This window comes from Pimephales promelas, chromosome 23 (assembly GCF_988280905.1).
Source record: "Pimephales promelas chromosome 23, fPimPro1.hap1.1, whole genome shotgun sequence".
NCBI classification, from domain to species: Eukaryota; Metazoa; Chordata; class Actinopteri; order Cypriniformes; family Leuciscidae; genus Pimephales; species Pimephales promelas.
In genome coordinates this window covers 13,222,077-13,237,391 of record NC_142791.1, presented here as the reverse complement: position 1 = coordinate 13,237,391, position 15,315 = coordinate 13,222,077, and the positions used below count along the sequence as shown (strand labels likewise).

General features: G+C 39.2%; 1 protein-coding gene across 5 annotated transcripts in view; it reads right to left on the bottom strand.

Moving 5' to 3' along the window:
• sh2d3ca (SH2 domain containing 3Ca) overlaps window positions 1–15,315 on the bottom strand; it is a 57,231-nt gene that overhangs the window by 8,481 nt on the left and 33,435 nt on the right. For 4 of the 5 annotated variants that reach the window (XM_089126456.1, XM_089126457.1, XM_089126458.1 and 1 more), the window contains 3 exons: window positions 5,783–5,911; window positions 3,194–3,621; window positions 53–177 (listed from right to left, as the gene is read on the bottom strand). In XM_089126456.1, the coding sequence (XP_088982582.1) occupies window positions 53–177; window positions 3,194–3,621; window positions 5,783–5,911 (682 nt within the window). Of the gene's footprint in view, window positions 1–52; window positions 178–473; window positions 549–3,193; window positions 3,622–5,782; window positions 5,912–15,315 lie in introns of all 5 variants that reach the window. The other variant, XM_039677932.2, reaches the window with a different exon arrangement.

The window sequence follows — 15,315 nt, the reverse complement described above, 5'->3', positions numbered from 1 at the left end:
AGTATCAATGTGATGAAATCTTCAGGTCTGCGCATGGACTGTGTGTACTCACTGGAGCTGTAGGCAGGGGACAGAGGGCTTTCGCCCACAGGAGACAGCGGGCAGCGGTACTCTTGGATCTGATCCATGCTCATGGCACAGTTCCTCATCGCATCCTTATGGTGCACCGTAGAGGGGCTGGAAAGGACAAACATGCTTTTAAATTCCTCACACCTTAAGTCAAAACAATTCAAACCAAAGGTTTAGGTATATAGCATTTTGGCATTTAATTTTGGTAAACCACATACCACAGCTACAAGCGTACTAAACTACACACATTCGGTGCTATTGTGATACTAGAGATGGCATGCACAGAAGCAAGTGAAGGGTTTCCATGTGGCCACGTCTGTTTGGAAAACTGAGTGAGGAGGAGTGAATGGGAGGGAGGGGGGTCTGTGCCAGCTGTGAACACACACATAAAGATACACACACACCAGCTGCTGCCCTCCGCTGGTTTCACCTCTGGCTCGACTGTCTGAGGCTCATCTGGCTCTGCAGACTGGGCGGCACTGATAATACAAGACATCCTACATGAGCATATCACTCCTGCATCTATGGCACATGTGTATATGGACTGTTAAAACACTGGGCACACACCAATGCCTGATCTCAGACCTGAGATACCTGAACGCCAAGAATGAAACTTAATATTCAAGATTAGGAAACTAGGCTTATTATGAAGCACAAACTTCAATGGGTATTTTAGAGATAATTTTGGGAAAACCTTATGCCTATCATACACTACGCGATTCTCTGTGATTTCCTTCACCTCCGACTGTCCAGAATCTACAGAGTGGCGCAGTGTTTCTGCGACTATTGTTGACAAATATAAATATACAAATATCCTGGGTTGAAACATGGAGCATGTTTATATATATATATATATATATATACAAAAAAAGTTATTTTGGTACTCTGAAACAATTTAACTCCTGGTGGTCACTAAAAACGCAAAACAAAACAAAACTTTATTTATTTATTTATTTATAAAACTAAACTTTATCAAAAGTTATTTTGGTACTCTGAAACAATTTAACTCCTGGTGGTCACTAAAAACGCAAAATAAATATACAAAACAAAACTTTATTCATTTATTTATTTATAAAACTAAACTTTATCAAAAGTTATTTTGATACTCTGAAACAATTTAACTCCTGGTGGTCACTAAAAACGCAAAATAAATATGGTCCAAAACAAAACGTTTTTTTGGTACTCTGAAACAATTTAACTCCTGGTGGTCACTAAAACGCAAAATAAATATGGTCCAAAACAAAACAAACAAAACAAAACAAAACAAAACCGTTATTTTGGTACTCTGAACAATTTAACTCCTGGTTGTTTCTAAAAACAAAATGAATATGGTCCAAAACAAAACAAAAAAACAAAACAAAACAAATGTTATTTTGTTACTCTGAAACAATTTAACTCCTGGGGCCTGTTTCAGAAAGGAGGTTAAGTGAAAACTCTGAGTATGTTAACCCTGAAATGAGGGAAACTCTGGGTTTTCCGTTTCAGAAAGGGGGGTATATCAAACCCGAGAAAGCAGAGTAAGTCAAGCCCGTTTCTGAAAGAGAGGTAACTTATACTCAGAGTCAGTTACCATGGTAACTTACTCTGTGAACCTAACCTGGTCGGGAGCAGGTTTTCTTCGGTAAACCCAGAGTTTCTTGCGGTCTCCTCCCCTTTTTTAAAGAGGAAGTGCTGTTTAAACACCAACAATAATACTAAAATGTATTTACACATTCTTTAAGGAATATATATATTGTTTGTCCATGGTTTAATTGACTAAATCTGTTTTGCAGCACTTTGCCAAAAAATAAAAGGATTAAAACATTTGCTAAACTTTTATTTGATTACCACTGTTTTGGATAATATATTTCTATTAAATCATTGAAAAAATTGTAATAAAATTTAATAAGTTATTCATGATAAAAAATAAGATGTCAATCATAATCATAATCAATTATTTAAGTTAGTTGATATAATGTTTTATTGAACAAATGTTTAATTTATTTAACTGTCATTTTAACTGATGAAAATAATAACCGTAATTTAATAATGCAGTTTATATATTTAACAATTGTTTAATACCATAAACCGTGATATTTTCTGAGACGGTTCTCATACTCTGAAACTCTCATACGTTACAACCCCACATGGGGGAGTCCCCCCACCCCACCCCACCCCCGCTGTTAAACAAGTTACTCAGCAACTTTTACTCATGTTTTAAATTAACTACTTTTTACTTGAGTAGATTTTTTAGACTGGTATTTTTACTTTTACTTAAGTAAAAATGTATCAAAGTAATAGTAGACTACTTTAGGTTGAATAACATTCTTCCAGTTTCACCTCTGATATTATAACAGTTACTCTAAAATAGTTATGAATTATTAACAACAAATGACATCTTCAACGGTGTAGTTAGATTAATGTAATAATTACTATCTCTAGAAAGTATTGGTCTACATATTTCTAAATCCTATATCAACCTCAACCACTTGATTAATACAAGGAGGAGAGACAAGAAACTGCACTTTTAATGCTTTCAAATTAACAATATACAATTGCATGAATTATTCTTGAATTGATCAAAGTGTGTAGAGGGAGAAGGTTATATAAAAATATACCTTTTAAAAATGTATGCTAAATGCACTATTGTTTTATACTGAATTGTTCTATAGTTTATGCAGTAGCCTATTTAATGTAATTGCATCATATTTTATTTTAAATTAAAGAAGAATTAAGAGTAATCCCTTTAATTAAATTACAATATTTAGATTACTTGGTAATTAATTATACCCAACACCTCTTTTTGTCTGGCGCTGTTGCCATGGTGACTCGTAATATCTGCGCTCCATTGATAATGGCTTTTTATAGCTGTGGTGCACGCGCTTAACTCAGAGTCAGTCAACTCAGAGTTGATTGAACTAACTCATTTCAGCTGTTCTGAAACCGAAAACTCAGAGTTTCCCATCTCAGGGTAAGTCAACTCTGAGTTCAAGCTTTAACTCAGAGTTGGTTGAACCTCCTTATTGAAACGGGCCCCTGGTGGTCACTAAAAACACTAAATGAATGGTCCAAAGCAAAACAAAACAAAAAACAAGGCACTATGAGTAGCCATATACTAGTAGCGAAGATGACTGTGAAGGTCTACCTGTGAGGAATGATCTTCTCTGTGGTCAGTCCATCAGTCATAGTAACACTGCGCCTCTTGATGTGCGCCCCCCTCTGGGCTGATGGTGAATGTGCAGATCCTGGTCTTCCACCAGCTAAAGCAAACGTCGCCTCCAGGTACCTCAGCGGCAGCGTTCGGTTGACCGGAAACAGCAGTTGGGCTCCGGTGTGCGGGCACACGGGGCGGCTCGTGCCAGCATGGTGCCTGACCAGTGTGGGGACAGAGTCGAAGCCCTCATGCTCCAGCATGTACTGGATTTTGGTTTGGCCGCTTTTGACCAGGACTTTGCTGATCCGACAGTGGATCACTTCCTGCTGCCAGCGACACGTGAGCACATAGTCGCCCACGGTCGACAGGGAGTCCCGTACGAGGAAGTCGCCGCTTCGTAGAACCAACGTTTCGGAAGCCTGTTGATACAAATAAAACAAGAGGGTTTATTAACAGAACAGCCGGACTCAAACCCATATTTCCCACATGAGCACCACAGCTCAAAATATCAGAGGACTTAAGATAACTCCTAGGTCTGAGACTACCAAATGTATAATATATATTTATTTGTGAGTTTACGTCACCTTGTTTTAAATGATTAGATCGCTTTTTTTTATATTTAGCCTACTAAATTTTGTTTTTGAATTCCAAATTAGATGACAGACTGTTGGACTATACATTCTGGAAATGTTCAATGAATGGAAGGCTGGATGAATGGATTGATAGATGGTTGGAAATTCTTGATTTTTTTTTTTGGTGGTAACATATTTTTTACTACACGCTGTTGGCAACTGAATCAACAGAAATGACTTGTATATTTTACACAAGCACATTTTAAGAGAAAGTTGATGAAATAACACAGAAGTCTTAATGTGATGCATGCATCTGCTCCAGCAGATGGCGCAACAGCACATTTGGTGAGGTCAGAAGTGCAGCATGGGGGCGTATCGCCATGGTGACTAGCTATAGTTTTAATAGAGAGGGCTGGAGTTTGTCTTTACTCCAGTTTGAGCAGGAATACATTATGCTAATGCCCAGATGGCTGCTCTCATAGTAGACTCAGTGTGGGCTGCAGTTTTTCGCCTCTATGGTGCAAAAAAGGACATAGCCTACTTACACACACACACACACACACATACACCAACTGAAAACACCAAATAAACATGCACAAAACAAGCAAATATAAAATATACAAACAAATGTACAAAAGGCACACAGAAAACACTCTAAAAAGGCTAACAAAAGTTTTAATTTACCAACTTCTCCAGTTGCATGCACAGTTGCACACTGGTTTTAATATCATGCTGTGGAATTCCAATTGACAGCTATTGTTCTCAAAGTTGAAGTGTGTAATCTTTTTGAAGTTTAAATACTGTCTTCCATTCCAGCTTAACACGGAGAAACAACTATAAATCATTTATAGGCTGCTTCCCCGAAGAGTGTAAACACTGGCACAATCAGAGTTATATTAAAAATATCCTGGCTCTTTATAGTGGAAGTGAATAGTGCCAGAGTTTCTGAAGCTCCAAAAAGCGAAACCATCCATCCATCCATCCATCAAAAAAAAAAAAAAAAAAAAAAAAAAAAAAATCCTTACGACTCCAGGGGGTTAATAAAGACTTTCTTAAGCGAAGCACTGGGGAGTGTAAAAAAAATCCATATTTAAAATTTTGTAAACGATAATCACTGGCTTCTGGCAATGGTCGTACGCGCGTTCACGAGAGAGTCGAGTTCCAGCGGAAGAGTGACCTCTAACCCAATCATAAGTCAGTGATTATAGTTCATAAAATTTTAAATATGGATTTTTTTTACAGTCCCCAGTGCTTCACTTGAGCTTTACTTCAGAAGGCAGTTATTAACCCCCTGGAGGCTTGGGTATTATTTCATTTAGCTCCAATATCTACTGAAAGAAGAAAGTCTTATACACCTAGGATGACTTGAGGGTGAGAAAATTATAATGGAATAATTCTCATTTTTGGGTGAACTATTCCTTTAAGTTTTGTTCAGTTATTTTTTGGTCCATTATCGATTTCCGAGATTTCCGATTCCATGAACTGTGATTGGTCGATTTACGCGTTAGGCAGTCTATTTCTTTCTAAAGATCCTTGCACACCGAGTCCAAACACCATTGTCAAAACACTTCTCAAAATGCTTGCAACGAGTGCAAAAAAACGTGACGTCGTATTTATTTTTTAACGTGCGAAAAGTTCAGATGAGAATTTTGGACTCAGTGTGCAAGGGCCTTAAAGGGAGAGTTCACTCTGATGATTTTCGGTCAGTAATTACTCCCCCCCCATGTCGTTACAAACCCATAAGATCTTCGGAACACAAATAAAGATATTTTTTATTAAATCTGAGAGCTTTCTGTCCCTCCCTTGACAACTTTCAAGGCCCAGAAAGGTGGCAAAAACATTGTTAAAATAGTCCATGGGTTTGGAACGACATAAGGGTGAGTATTTAATGACAGAATTTTCATTTTTGGGTGAACTAAGCCTTTAAGTGGGAGTTACTAGGCTAAAATAAGTTGCAAAGTGGACAGAAAGTGAACATTGTACCATAGCATAGCAAAACTTGACCCACCTCTCGTGGAATATGGCCATGGTACCAGCCGTGGCTCCTCATGTCACTGCTACTGAGTTTGAGTTCCTCCTCCAGCTCCTTCCTGAGCTTCTCCGGGGGCGACTCCAGCAGGTACTTCTCCTTGGAGAACTGCGAAAAACACACAAATAAGCCAGCACATAAGTCCCACTGACTGACCAACATCATCAACACACAAACATGTAATAAAGCAAACTATTGATCATTTAGAATAAAAACAAAACATTCTTGAACAAGAATTGTAAGGTTTATTGCCTCACTTATCAAACTGACAATTCAATCCATATGAGAGATTAAAAAGTAATTTGAGTCACATAGAGCCTCATTGCACATATTTCTTCTTTATAATTTATGTAACATCTAACTCTGCTGCTAGAAAACAAATAAAAGCATGCAAAACCACACTGGAGGATGAGGCTTTATTGTCTCGCCCAAAAAACAATACCATCCCAAGTGTGTCTGTTTAGACAGCAGAGAAATAAAGTGTAATCTATGTGTGTGACAGTTCAAGGCGAAGGTCTCGACCCTCGGCGACACAGGAAAACGAATTCAAACACGGGCAGCATTGTAATGAGGTCAATAAAAAAGACAACGGACAAAGCTAAGGGCGCTAACAGGGCTCAAATGCCTCCGCAAGGCTGTGAATATGGGAGATGTGGGATCAATTTTGTAGTCCTGGGTCACTCTAATGGTCTCTTCCTCTCTCTATCAGAGGTAAACTGATTAAACATCTGCTTCCTTTCCCTCTACGACTGTCTTATACACGGGAACAGGAAAAGATGCTGGATTTCAGCAATCCCACTGTCATTTAACCAGTTGTGTATGTGTGTATAAAGTGTATAAAGTGTGAGGCAAGGTCAAGTGTATGGACTTATTGCTTTTGTCTCTGCCTCCGGGGGCCAAACCTTCCACCTGGGACCGACCAGAGCTCTCTGTAATCTCATATAGGCATCTGTAATTGTCTTTTGCTGCTTGAAGATGGCCACAAGGTATGATATTTTGTCTCATATATTCTCGATTTAGGTCCAAGGGGAAAACCCAGTGTGCAAATGATAACAGGACTAAGCTGAGGAGTTCACATTGTCTTATGAGAGGTGCCTTTCACAGGGGACCCTTTTCCAATTTTCTGAAATTCTTTCCTCCAACTTTATTAGTGTTTATTTAAGGAAATAAACAGTTGTTTACATAAACGTTTGCACATATTTTGTTTCTGAGAGAATATTTAGGTGAGATAAGATAAGGCAAGAGAAAGAGATGAGCTGAGAAAAGCAGCAAGATACAAAAAGAAGACAAGAAATGAAGAGATGAGACGAGATGAGAAGAGACATGAGAAAAGACTGAATTGAGGTGATATAAGGCATGAGCAAGACAAAACCACGCAAGAAAATAAAACAAATGTAGAGGTGAATAGAGACGAGATGAGACGAGACAAAGTGAGGTTAGGTGAGACAAGTACGAGACAAAACAATGCAAGATACAAAAAGATGAGGTAAATTGAGACAAGAAAGGAGAGCTGAGACAAGACGAGAAGAGACGAGATCAGAAAAGACTAGACGAGAAGAAGTGAGGTGAGATGAGACGAGTGAGACAAAACAAGGCAAGAAAATAAAACAAAAGTAGAGGTGAATCGAGAAAAGAGACGAGACGAGAGATGAAATGAGAAAAGACGAGATGATACGAGACAAAGTGAGGTGAGGTGAGACAAGTACGATCAAAACAAAGCAAGATGCAAAAAAAGATGAGGTAAATCGAGACAAGAAAGGAGAGATGAGACGAGATGAGAAGAGACAAGATCAGAAAAGACTAGATGAGAAGAAGTGAGGTGAGATGAGACGAGCAAGACAAAACAAGGCGAGAAAATAAAATAAAAGTAGAGGTGAATCGAGAAAAGAGACAAGACGAGAGATGAGATGAGAAAAGATGAGATGATACGAGACAAAGTGAAGTTCGGTGAGGCAAGTATGAGACAAAACAAAGCAAGATACAAAAAGATGAGGTAAATCGAGACAAGAAAGGAGAGATGAGACATGATGAGAATAGACGAGATCAGAAAAGACTAGATGAGAAGAAGTGAGGTGAGATGAGACGAGCGAGACAAAACAAGGCGAGAAAATAAAACAAAAGTAGAGGTGAATCGAGAAAAGAGACAAGACGAGAGATGAGATGAGAAAACGACGAGAAGAAGTGAGGTGAGATGAGACAAGAGCAAGACAAAACAAGGCGAGGCAAAATAAAAAAGAAGAGGTGAATCAAGAAAAGAAGAGATGCGAACAGATGAGAAGGAAAGAGATGAGATGCGAAAAAACAAGACAAGATTAGACAAAGTGAGGTGAGGTGAGACAAGAGCAAGGCAAGGCAAGACAAGACAGGACAAGATATGATTAGAAAAGAAGAGGTGAATTGAGACAAGAAAAATAAATGAGACAAGACGAGAAGAAGTGAGGTTAGATGAGACAAGAGCAAGGCAAAACAAGGGAAGACAGAATATGAAAAGGTGACATGAGACTAACAGAGGAAAAGGGATAAAAGAGAAGAAATAAGATGAGATGAGGCAAGTAAAAGAAGAGGAGAGGTGAGGGGAGACAAGACGAGAAGACACAAAGCAAGGAAAGAAATGGGAAGAAGAAGTGAGATAATGAGATGATGAGAGATGAGCCAAAATGGGCCAAGGCAAGAAAAATAGAAGAGGTGAGACAAGATGAGAAGATATGAGAAAATACAAAAAGACAAGAAAAGACAAAGTGACAAAGCAGTTTGCAAAAAGAAGATGTGATATGAGCAAAGAAAAGAAGAAATGAGACAAGATGAGAAAAGCAGAGACTACATGAGAAAAGACAAGGCAAGATGGCAAAGAAAGAGATGAACCAAGACAAGAAGAGATGAGACAACATCAAAAGAGAATGAACTTGATGAGCAAGACAAGACAAATTTAGGTATGATGAGACAAGTGCGAGACAAAACAAGGCAAGATATGAACGACGACCACAAGCAAGGCAAGAAAATAAAAAGAAGAGGTGAGATGATCAGAGGATAAGCGATGAGCTGAGATTAAACAAGGCAATGCGAGATGACATAAAGAGAGATGAAAAGAGGTGAGGTGAGATGAGATTAGACGAGAAGATTAGGCCAAGACATAATATATGCTAAGATGAGAAATGAAAGAATAGAGTTTTGGTGAGATGAGACCAAACAAGAGATGAGATAAGCCGAGAAGAGATGAAGAAAAAAGGAGAGATGTGATGAAAAGATGTGAGGTGAGACGAGGCAAGAGAAAGAAAAAGGCATCATTGCGACAAACGAAAAGAAGAGATGAGACTAAATGAGATCAGAAGAGAAAGGAAGCTTTAGCATGCAGGTATTGTCATTTCTGCAGAGATTCACTCATTAAAGAGCCTGAAGAGAGATTGAATGAGATCAAGCTGATTTCTGCTTTTAAACCCTGATGTCTGAAGACTCCAGAGAGACACCTGCGCTATTTCACGTCCCCTTGCCCCACTTAGAGCTGCTCCTGGAGGGCCAAAATGTCTTTCTTCCACAGAGAAAGCACTTCTGGCAGTCTAATGAAGCGCATGCTGGGGGAAATGACCTGACCACATGCACACACACACACACACACACACACATACATACACAATGTAACCTCTACAGAGGCACAGGGACAGAAAGAAATTCAAGATACAGAGGAGATAGAAAGGGGGTTATAGGACCGATGCTGACCCTGGTCTGGTCGTCATGGAAACCTCCCATTGTGTGACGCCCTATGTATCCTTCATGTGTATCCTGCACCACACACACACACACACACACACACACACACACACACACACACAACTCAAGCATTACAAAGCAAGAGGGCAATATATTGTGGAAAAACACACAAACATTTATACTTCCTGGAACATGATGCAAAGAGACAAAGCTGACGGAAAACTTTTTGGGATATAAAATCTACACATCCCGCAGCTGTCCAGTCCAGTAAATGTGTTATGTTGGGGGATACCTGGATCATTTAAATATGCCTTTTCCAATGGACAAATAAACCAAAAAACATGGGTTGTAGGCCTTGGTCCAGATTCAGACCCCAATCTAGACCACAACTCATTTCTCACAGAAGTAGATGAAGAAGTATATTTCCCCATTATAAATGATAACTTAAGGTATCAAATGCACACTTTCATATCTAACCTTGTGTAGTTTCAGAGAGACTACTTTGTTTAGGATTGATTATTTCTTTTTTTATAAAGTACTAATGCTGCCAACTTGGTAATGCACAATAATGCACACTTCTATTTAATAGGCATATAAGCCATGTTTGCAAAGAGGGAAATGGAAACTGGACCTCCTGAAACTTTTAATAAATACCTCTGACCTAAAATCTCAAGATAGAATGATATCGAGCGAACTGTACTTCAATCCTTTGCAACTAAATCTGGCATCTACAATAGGATGCTCACTCACTAGAAACAATTTCTTTTTTAAAATAATTGAATTTGTGTTACAAAGCACCATGAATTCTTATGCTTGGAAACCTTTTAGTTTTAGACAAGGTTGACATGTTGACCAGCCACACGGGTTCTTGATCACTGTCTGCTATGTTATTTTGAGTAAACATGAACAGCAAACAGAGATTTTAGTTGATTTGTGAATTTGGCCTGCTTTTCCATCTTGTGGGACACATTTGAGTGAAAATCTCATGCACAAACTCCATCCAATTCTGAGATGATCTTCAGACCCCCATGGCTTGTCATGAATTACATCCAGCCATGATTCATCACCAATTTCCCTCAGCACCCCCATCCTCTTCTTCCACCACCAATCAAGGCGTTCCATCTAACCAGACCCCCACCTACCTAATTCTATTTCCACCAATAAGAAGAACCTTAGCAATCACTTAGATCGTGTGTGATTGAGTGCAGCTGCCCCTCTGGGTGAAACGAACGCCATAGACGCAAAAAAATACCATTAGGCTGACAGGAACCGCAGATATGGCAGATAAAGATTCACAGGTCAGCGCCTGCCATTGAGTCTGCTCTCTGGGGTAGAGCTAATCCAGTCGGCCTAGCTGAGCAATGACCCAATGCTTTGAGAGATAAAAGGACAGCTGGTGTTAAAATCACCTGCCACACTGACGTGGAATATAATTTCGACCATAAAAGTAGATGTGAATGCAAGAAAGTTCCTTTGTACATAATGTGCATTCTTGGGTAACTGTGGTGGTAACACACCTCCGTACTCAAGGGGGGCGATAGAGGTAGCCTACCTTCGATTGTGCCATGGGGACAAGACGACAGTTCACCCAAAAATAGGTGAGGTCATGGTGAGGTATCACTGTATTTTTTTACAATTTTGGTGAAATTTCACAGATTTAAAAGTAAATTGTTTATTGTAGTGATGTATGAAGAAGTCACTTTAAAACCAAGCAGGTTTCGTTGGTAAACACGGCAAATGCACATGACCAAAATCTGAATGGGGAAAGCCTTCAGCCTCACAGGAAATGTCTGATTGTGTGTATTGCTACTGAAATTACTCTATTTTGGCCACAAATTTGCACTAAATTACAATAAATGCGACCACACCTTATGTCGTAAATGTTTAGCATGAAATGAGGGCGAAAATTATGCGAAAATTATGACAGAAACTTATTTTTTGGGTTTAACTATGTCTCATACTAACTTTTACAAACATGCTGTTCACCAAGTTGCTCCCCCAGATAGCAAACTGACATTGAATCAACGTGGAAATATGACATCGAAACAACGTTGATCTGACATTGTTTTGCTCATCGAATTAACGTTGAACCAACGTCAGATGCGTCATTCTTTCAAAACTAACGGAAAATCAACTTGAAATCAACGCGTTGATTCAACGTTATGAAAGCAAACCAATTTTCGATTTCATTTAGCTTTGAAGAATGCCGCGTCTGACGTTGGTTCAACGTTAATTCGATGAGCAAATCAACGTTGTTTCAATGTCATGAGAGACGTCGTTTCCACGTTGATTCAATGTCAGTTTGCTGTCTGGGCCATGACAGTTGTTGACCTGAAAAAGCTAAATGACCATATAAGACAGCCTTAATGCCTTCTGTGGCCAATATATGTCCATATTTGTGGTTCAATGAAATTCATGGTGAAAATAATTTTTAATGTTTTAACGTTTAAAGACATGTTGTGTTGGGCCGCTATATTATGTTCAATGTAAAGTCTTGGTATTTGAGCACAATCACATGTGTATGTAGTAGGTTTCAAGACTTTGATATATCATGTATCTGGGCAATAGGACAATGTTAATATGACAAATTTTCTTTCTTTTTTTTTTTACTTTGTTGTGTTTTGAACCTTCAAGTCACAGTCAAACACACATAGCCTGTGACCTTTCCCTCCAGTTGATCCAGGGGTCCTGATTTTAAGACGTTGTCCATCTGCTGCCCATGCAGTGTCGTTGTCCCTTTATCCCACCTTAAGCCGTCTTAATGCCCTATCATTCCCTTATCTCCCAGAAAACCATCTTTGCATTATCCCTTCATCTATCCCTGCTGTCTTATACTAGCCAAATCTCTACCAAATCCCCATTTCTGTCATTGCTGGCCAACATTCCAACACATTAGATCTTAAAATGATTTCTGTTTCTTAGATTATCTCACTCTGTCTGTCTATCTCTCTTTCAAACACACCCACACACACTCTCTGGTGTTTAACAAGCACATATGCAGGTCGATTGAGGTACTAGATCTCATTCGACTCTATTAACAACAAAACTAAGCTGATGTTGTCCATATTTTAGAGATGTAAATAGATAACCTTTTTTACATGAACATTCTGTTAACATGCTTTAAATATATTTTTGATCTCAGATCAGCTCCTTTGTCCATGACCTTAATTATAATATAAGAGGCTAAAAGTTCATATCACACTGATTTCTTAAAGGATAAGTCAACCAAGAATGAAAATTCTGTCATTAACTGAATGATTTGATATAAATGACTACGCACAAGTAGGATGCGCTGCTTTTTAAGTACGTTTATGGTGTTTTTTTTGTCCTTTTTGGAGCTTGACAGTCTAAAAAAAAAACATCACTGTAAGGACAATAGAAAGCTGTACATTCTGGAAGAAAGACAATGTATATTTTGAATGAAATTAGGGTGAATAAAGCTTAAGAATTCTATACTTTTCAATATACGAGACCTTTAAGTTCAACCAAAACACACAACTTTGAATTCAGCCAGAGAAGCTAAAGAAATACATTCATTGTGAAGTTAAGACAGTTCATATCTCTTCATATTTAGACTATCTGAGTCAATGTCCTGAAGCTCCTTAAAAAAAAAACACAGGGTTAGTGGTCAGACTGCATGGGCAGTGAATCGGGAACATTTTAATAAATCAGTAGGCATGGAATGATGCGCTCTGGACCGTGAACGGATTTGGAAGCTCAGAAAAAAATTCTGATCTAAGACTAGTTTTGATGTGTGTGTAAGTGTGTTTAGCAGTGTTTTTTTCAATAAGATTCCACTCAGCTTTTCACACAGCGCTTAACACTGGGTTACAATGTTTTTAAACCCCAGGCTGAGGGTAAGGCAAGACATTTTCACAGAGGAACAAGCCGTATTACATCAGGTCATGTTGAGTCAGTTTGTTATGAGCTGTATTCGTCCAATCAATGTTATTGACCTCCTGAATATGTAAATTGTGACATTTTAAACTCAATCGTCTCAATTCTCTTTCCTTGAATCAAACCTCAATCTCTTTATCCTCCCCCCTTCACTCCTGCGTCCTGTCTTTGCACTTGTTTATCCCTCTTATGCTTTGCAGACACATTTAGGAGTAATGCCTCTTGACTGTGAAGTTTGTGGTCTTGAAGCAGACTGTTGTCTACTTAAACTCTTAAGGTCAACATGAAAAAACAAATGAATGTACTATTTACATGGTACTCCAAGGTACTACACGTTTTTTTAAAGGTATTACCGTGGAAAATGTAATAACTCATAAGTTGCTCTTTCATCACCTTTGAGCAAACATGGTACTTTTTATTGGTAATGCACACAATAAGGAGACACGTACAGTACATACCCTTGCATTGCACTTTAAAGAGTTAGTAACAGAAGTTCTTAAGAGTGCAACACAACCTCAGCTCACAGCCGAGCAGGAATTAGGTCATCTCAAAGCCGCCCTGCAGTTCCTGTTATTGGCAACCCTCTCGACCCATTAAAAATGAAGGAGCTCTTTAGCATTTTGATACAGTCAGTCCCACATCAAAACACAAACACACACACACGCTCCTGTCAAACATGATCAGCGATCTGCATGCCAAGGGGGAGATTTTGTTTTGCTGTGCTCACCCAAGGGTCAGGGTGTGTGTGTGTGTGTGTGTGTGTGTGAAAGGGGAGACGTCTCATATGCCAAGACTGTGACCTTAACTCACAGAGAGCAAACACCTGGTCGTGCTGTTGTCATGGAAATGCTGCCTGGTCCTCTCTGATGGGACGTCTCAAGGGCGGTGCGATGCGTCTTGGGGAGATGAGGGGGAAATTTTGGGTGGACATATGCGGACAACACCCCATCAGCCAGCTGTTCTGTCTTCAACATGAGTTCTCTGCACATGTCAAGCCACTGGTCTGCTGTTCTGGTGTGTTGCTGGGAATTCTGGGTATGCTAACATACATTCCAATTCAAGCATTTCTATAAACCAAAGTCCCTTTCAGGCAAGAAACTATTTCAGTCATGCAAGCTCCCGTCTCTTAGAATGGGGAAGCATCAAATTCTCCAAAGCTGTTCACCCAGCTGACGATTCAATTCACGTTGTGGCAAGCGGGGCGGGGTCGAGAGCCGTGGGAACGGAGCGAAGCTGGTGGTGTGAATGCTAATGAGTGTCACCTGCGCACCACACCGGTTTCAAATCTCACAAGGAGCTCTGGAAAGGTAAAAAAGGTGTGACGATAGTGCAATACGCGAGATGACCAAGCCTGGTACATTTATGTTGGTGATTTTATTAGGTTTATATGCAGTAGTCGTCTGTGAGGGGCTTTACCTTTAAATGAAAGCTTTACGTTAAATGTTCGCCAGTTCCCGCCTGCTTCTTCTCTGAGCCTTTAACTTTGCCACATTCACATTTGAAATCCCCAATACAATCTGACAACAACTGTCTCGTAATTTTTGTTTCAAATTAAATTGTGCATGTCTTCAGTTCCCATTTGCATGCAAGTGTGTCCAAGGTCTAGTTCTTGTTTTGTCAAGGATTATCCATGATGTGCATATAACATAACGCAAACAAGTATAAATTCGTACACAAGAATAGTCAAAAGTGGAGCCTAAGAAATAAAAAAAATAACAAAGCCCAAATAATGAATAAAAAAAAATTAATTCAAGCTGGACCAGCCAATGAACCCTGATTGTTTCTAAGAACACTGACTACGTTTCCATGCAGCCAATTTTCTGGTTAGGGTCGGGTTAAGGTCACTATTCGGGTTTCTGACACATTAGGAATAACCCGTTTACATGCGTGAGCAGAGAGAGTTTCTCCTG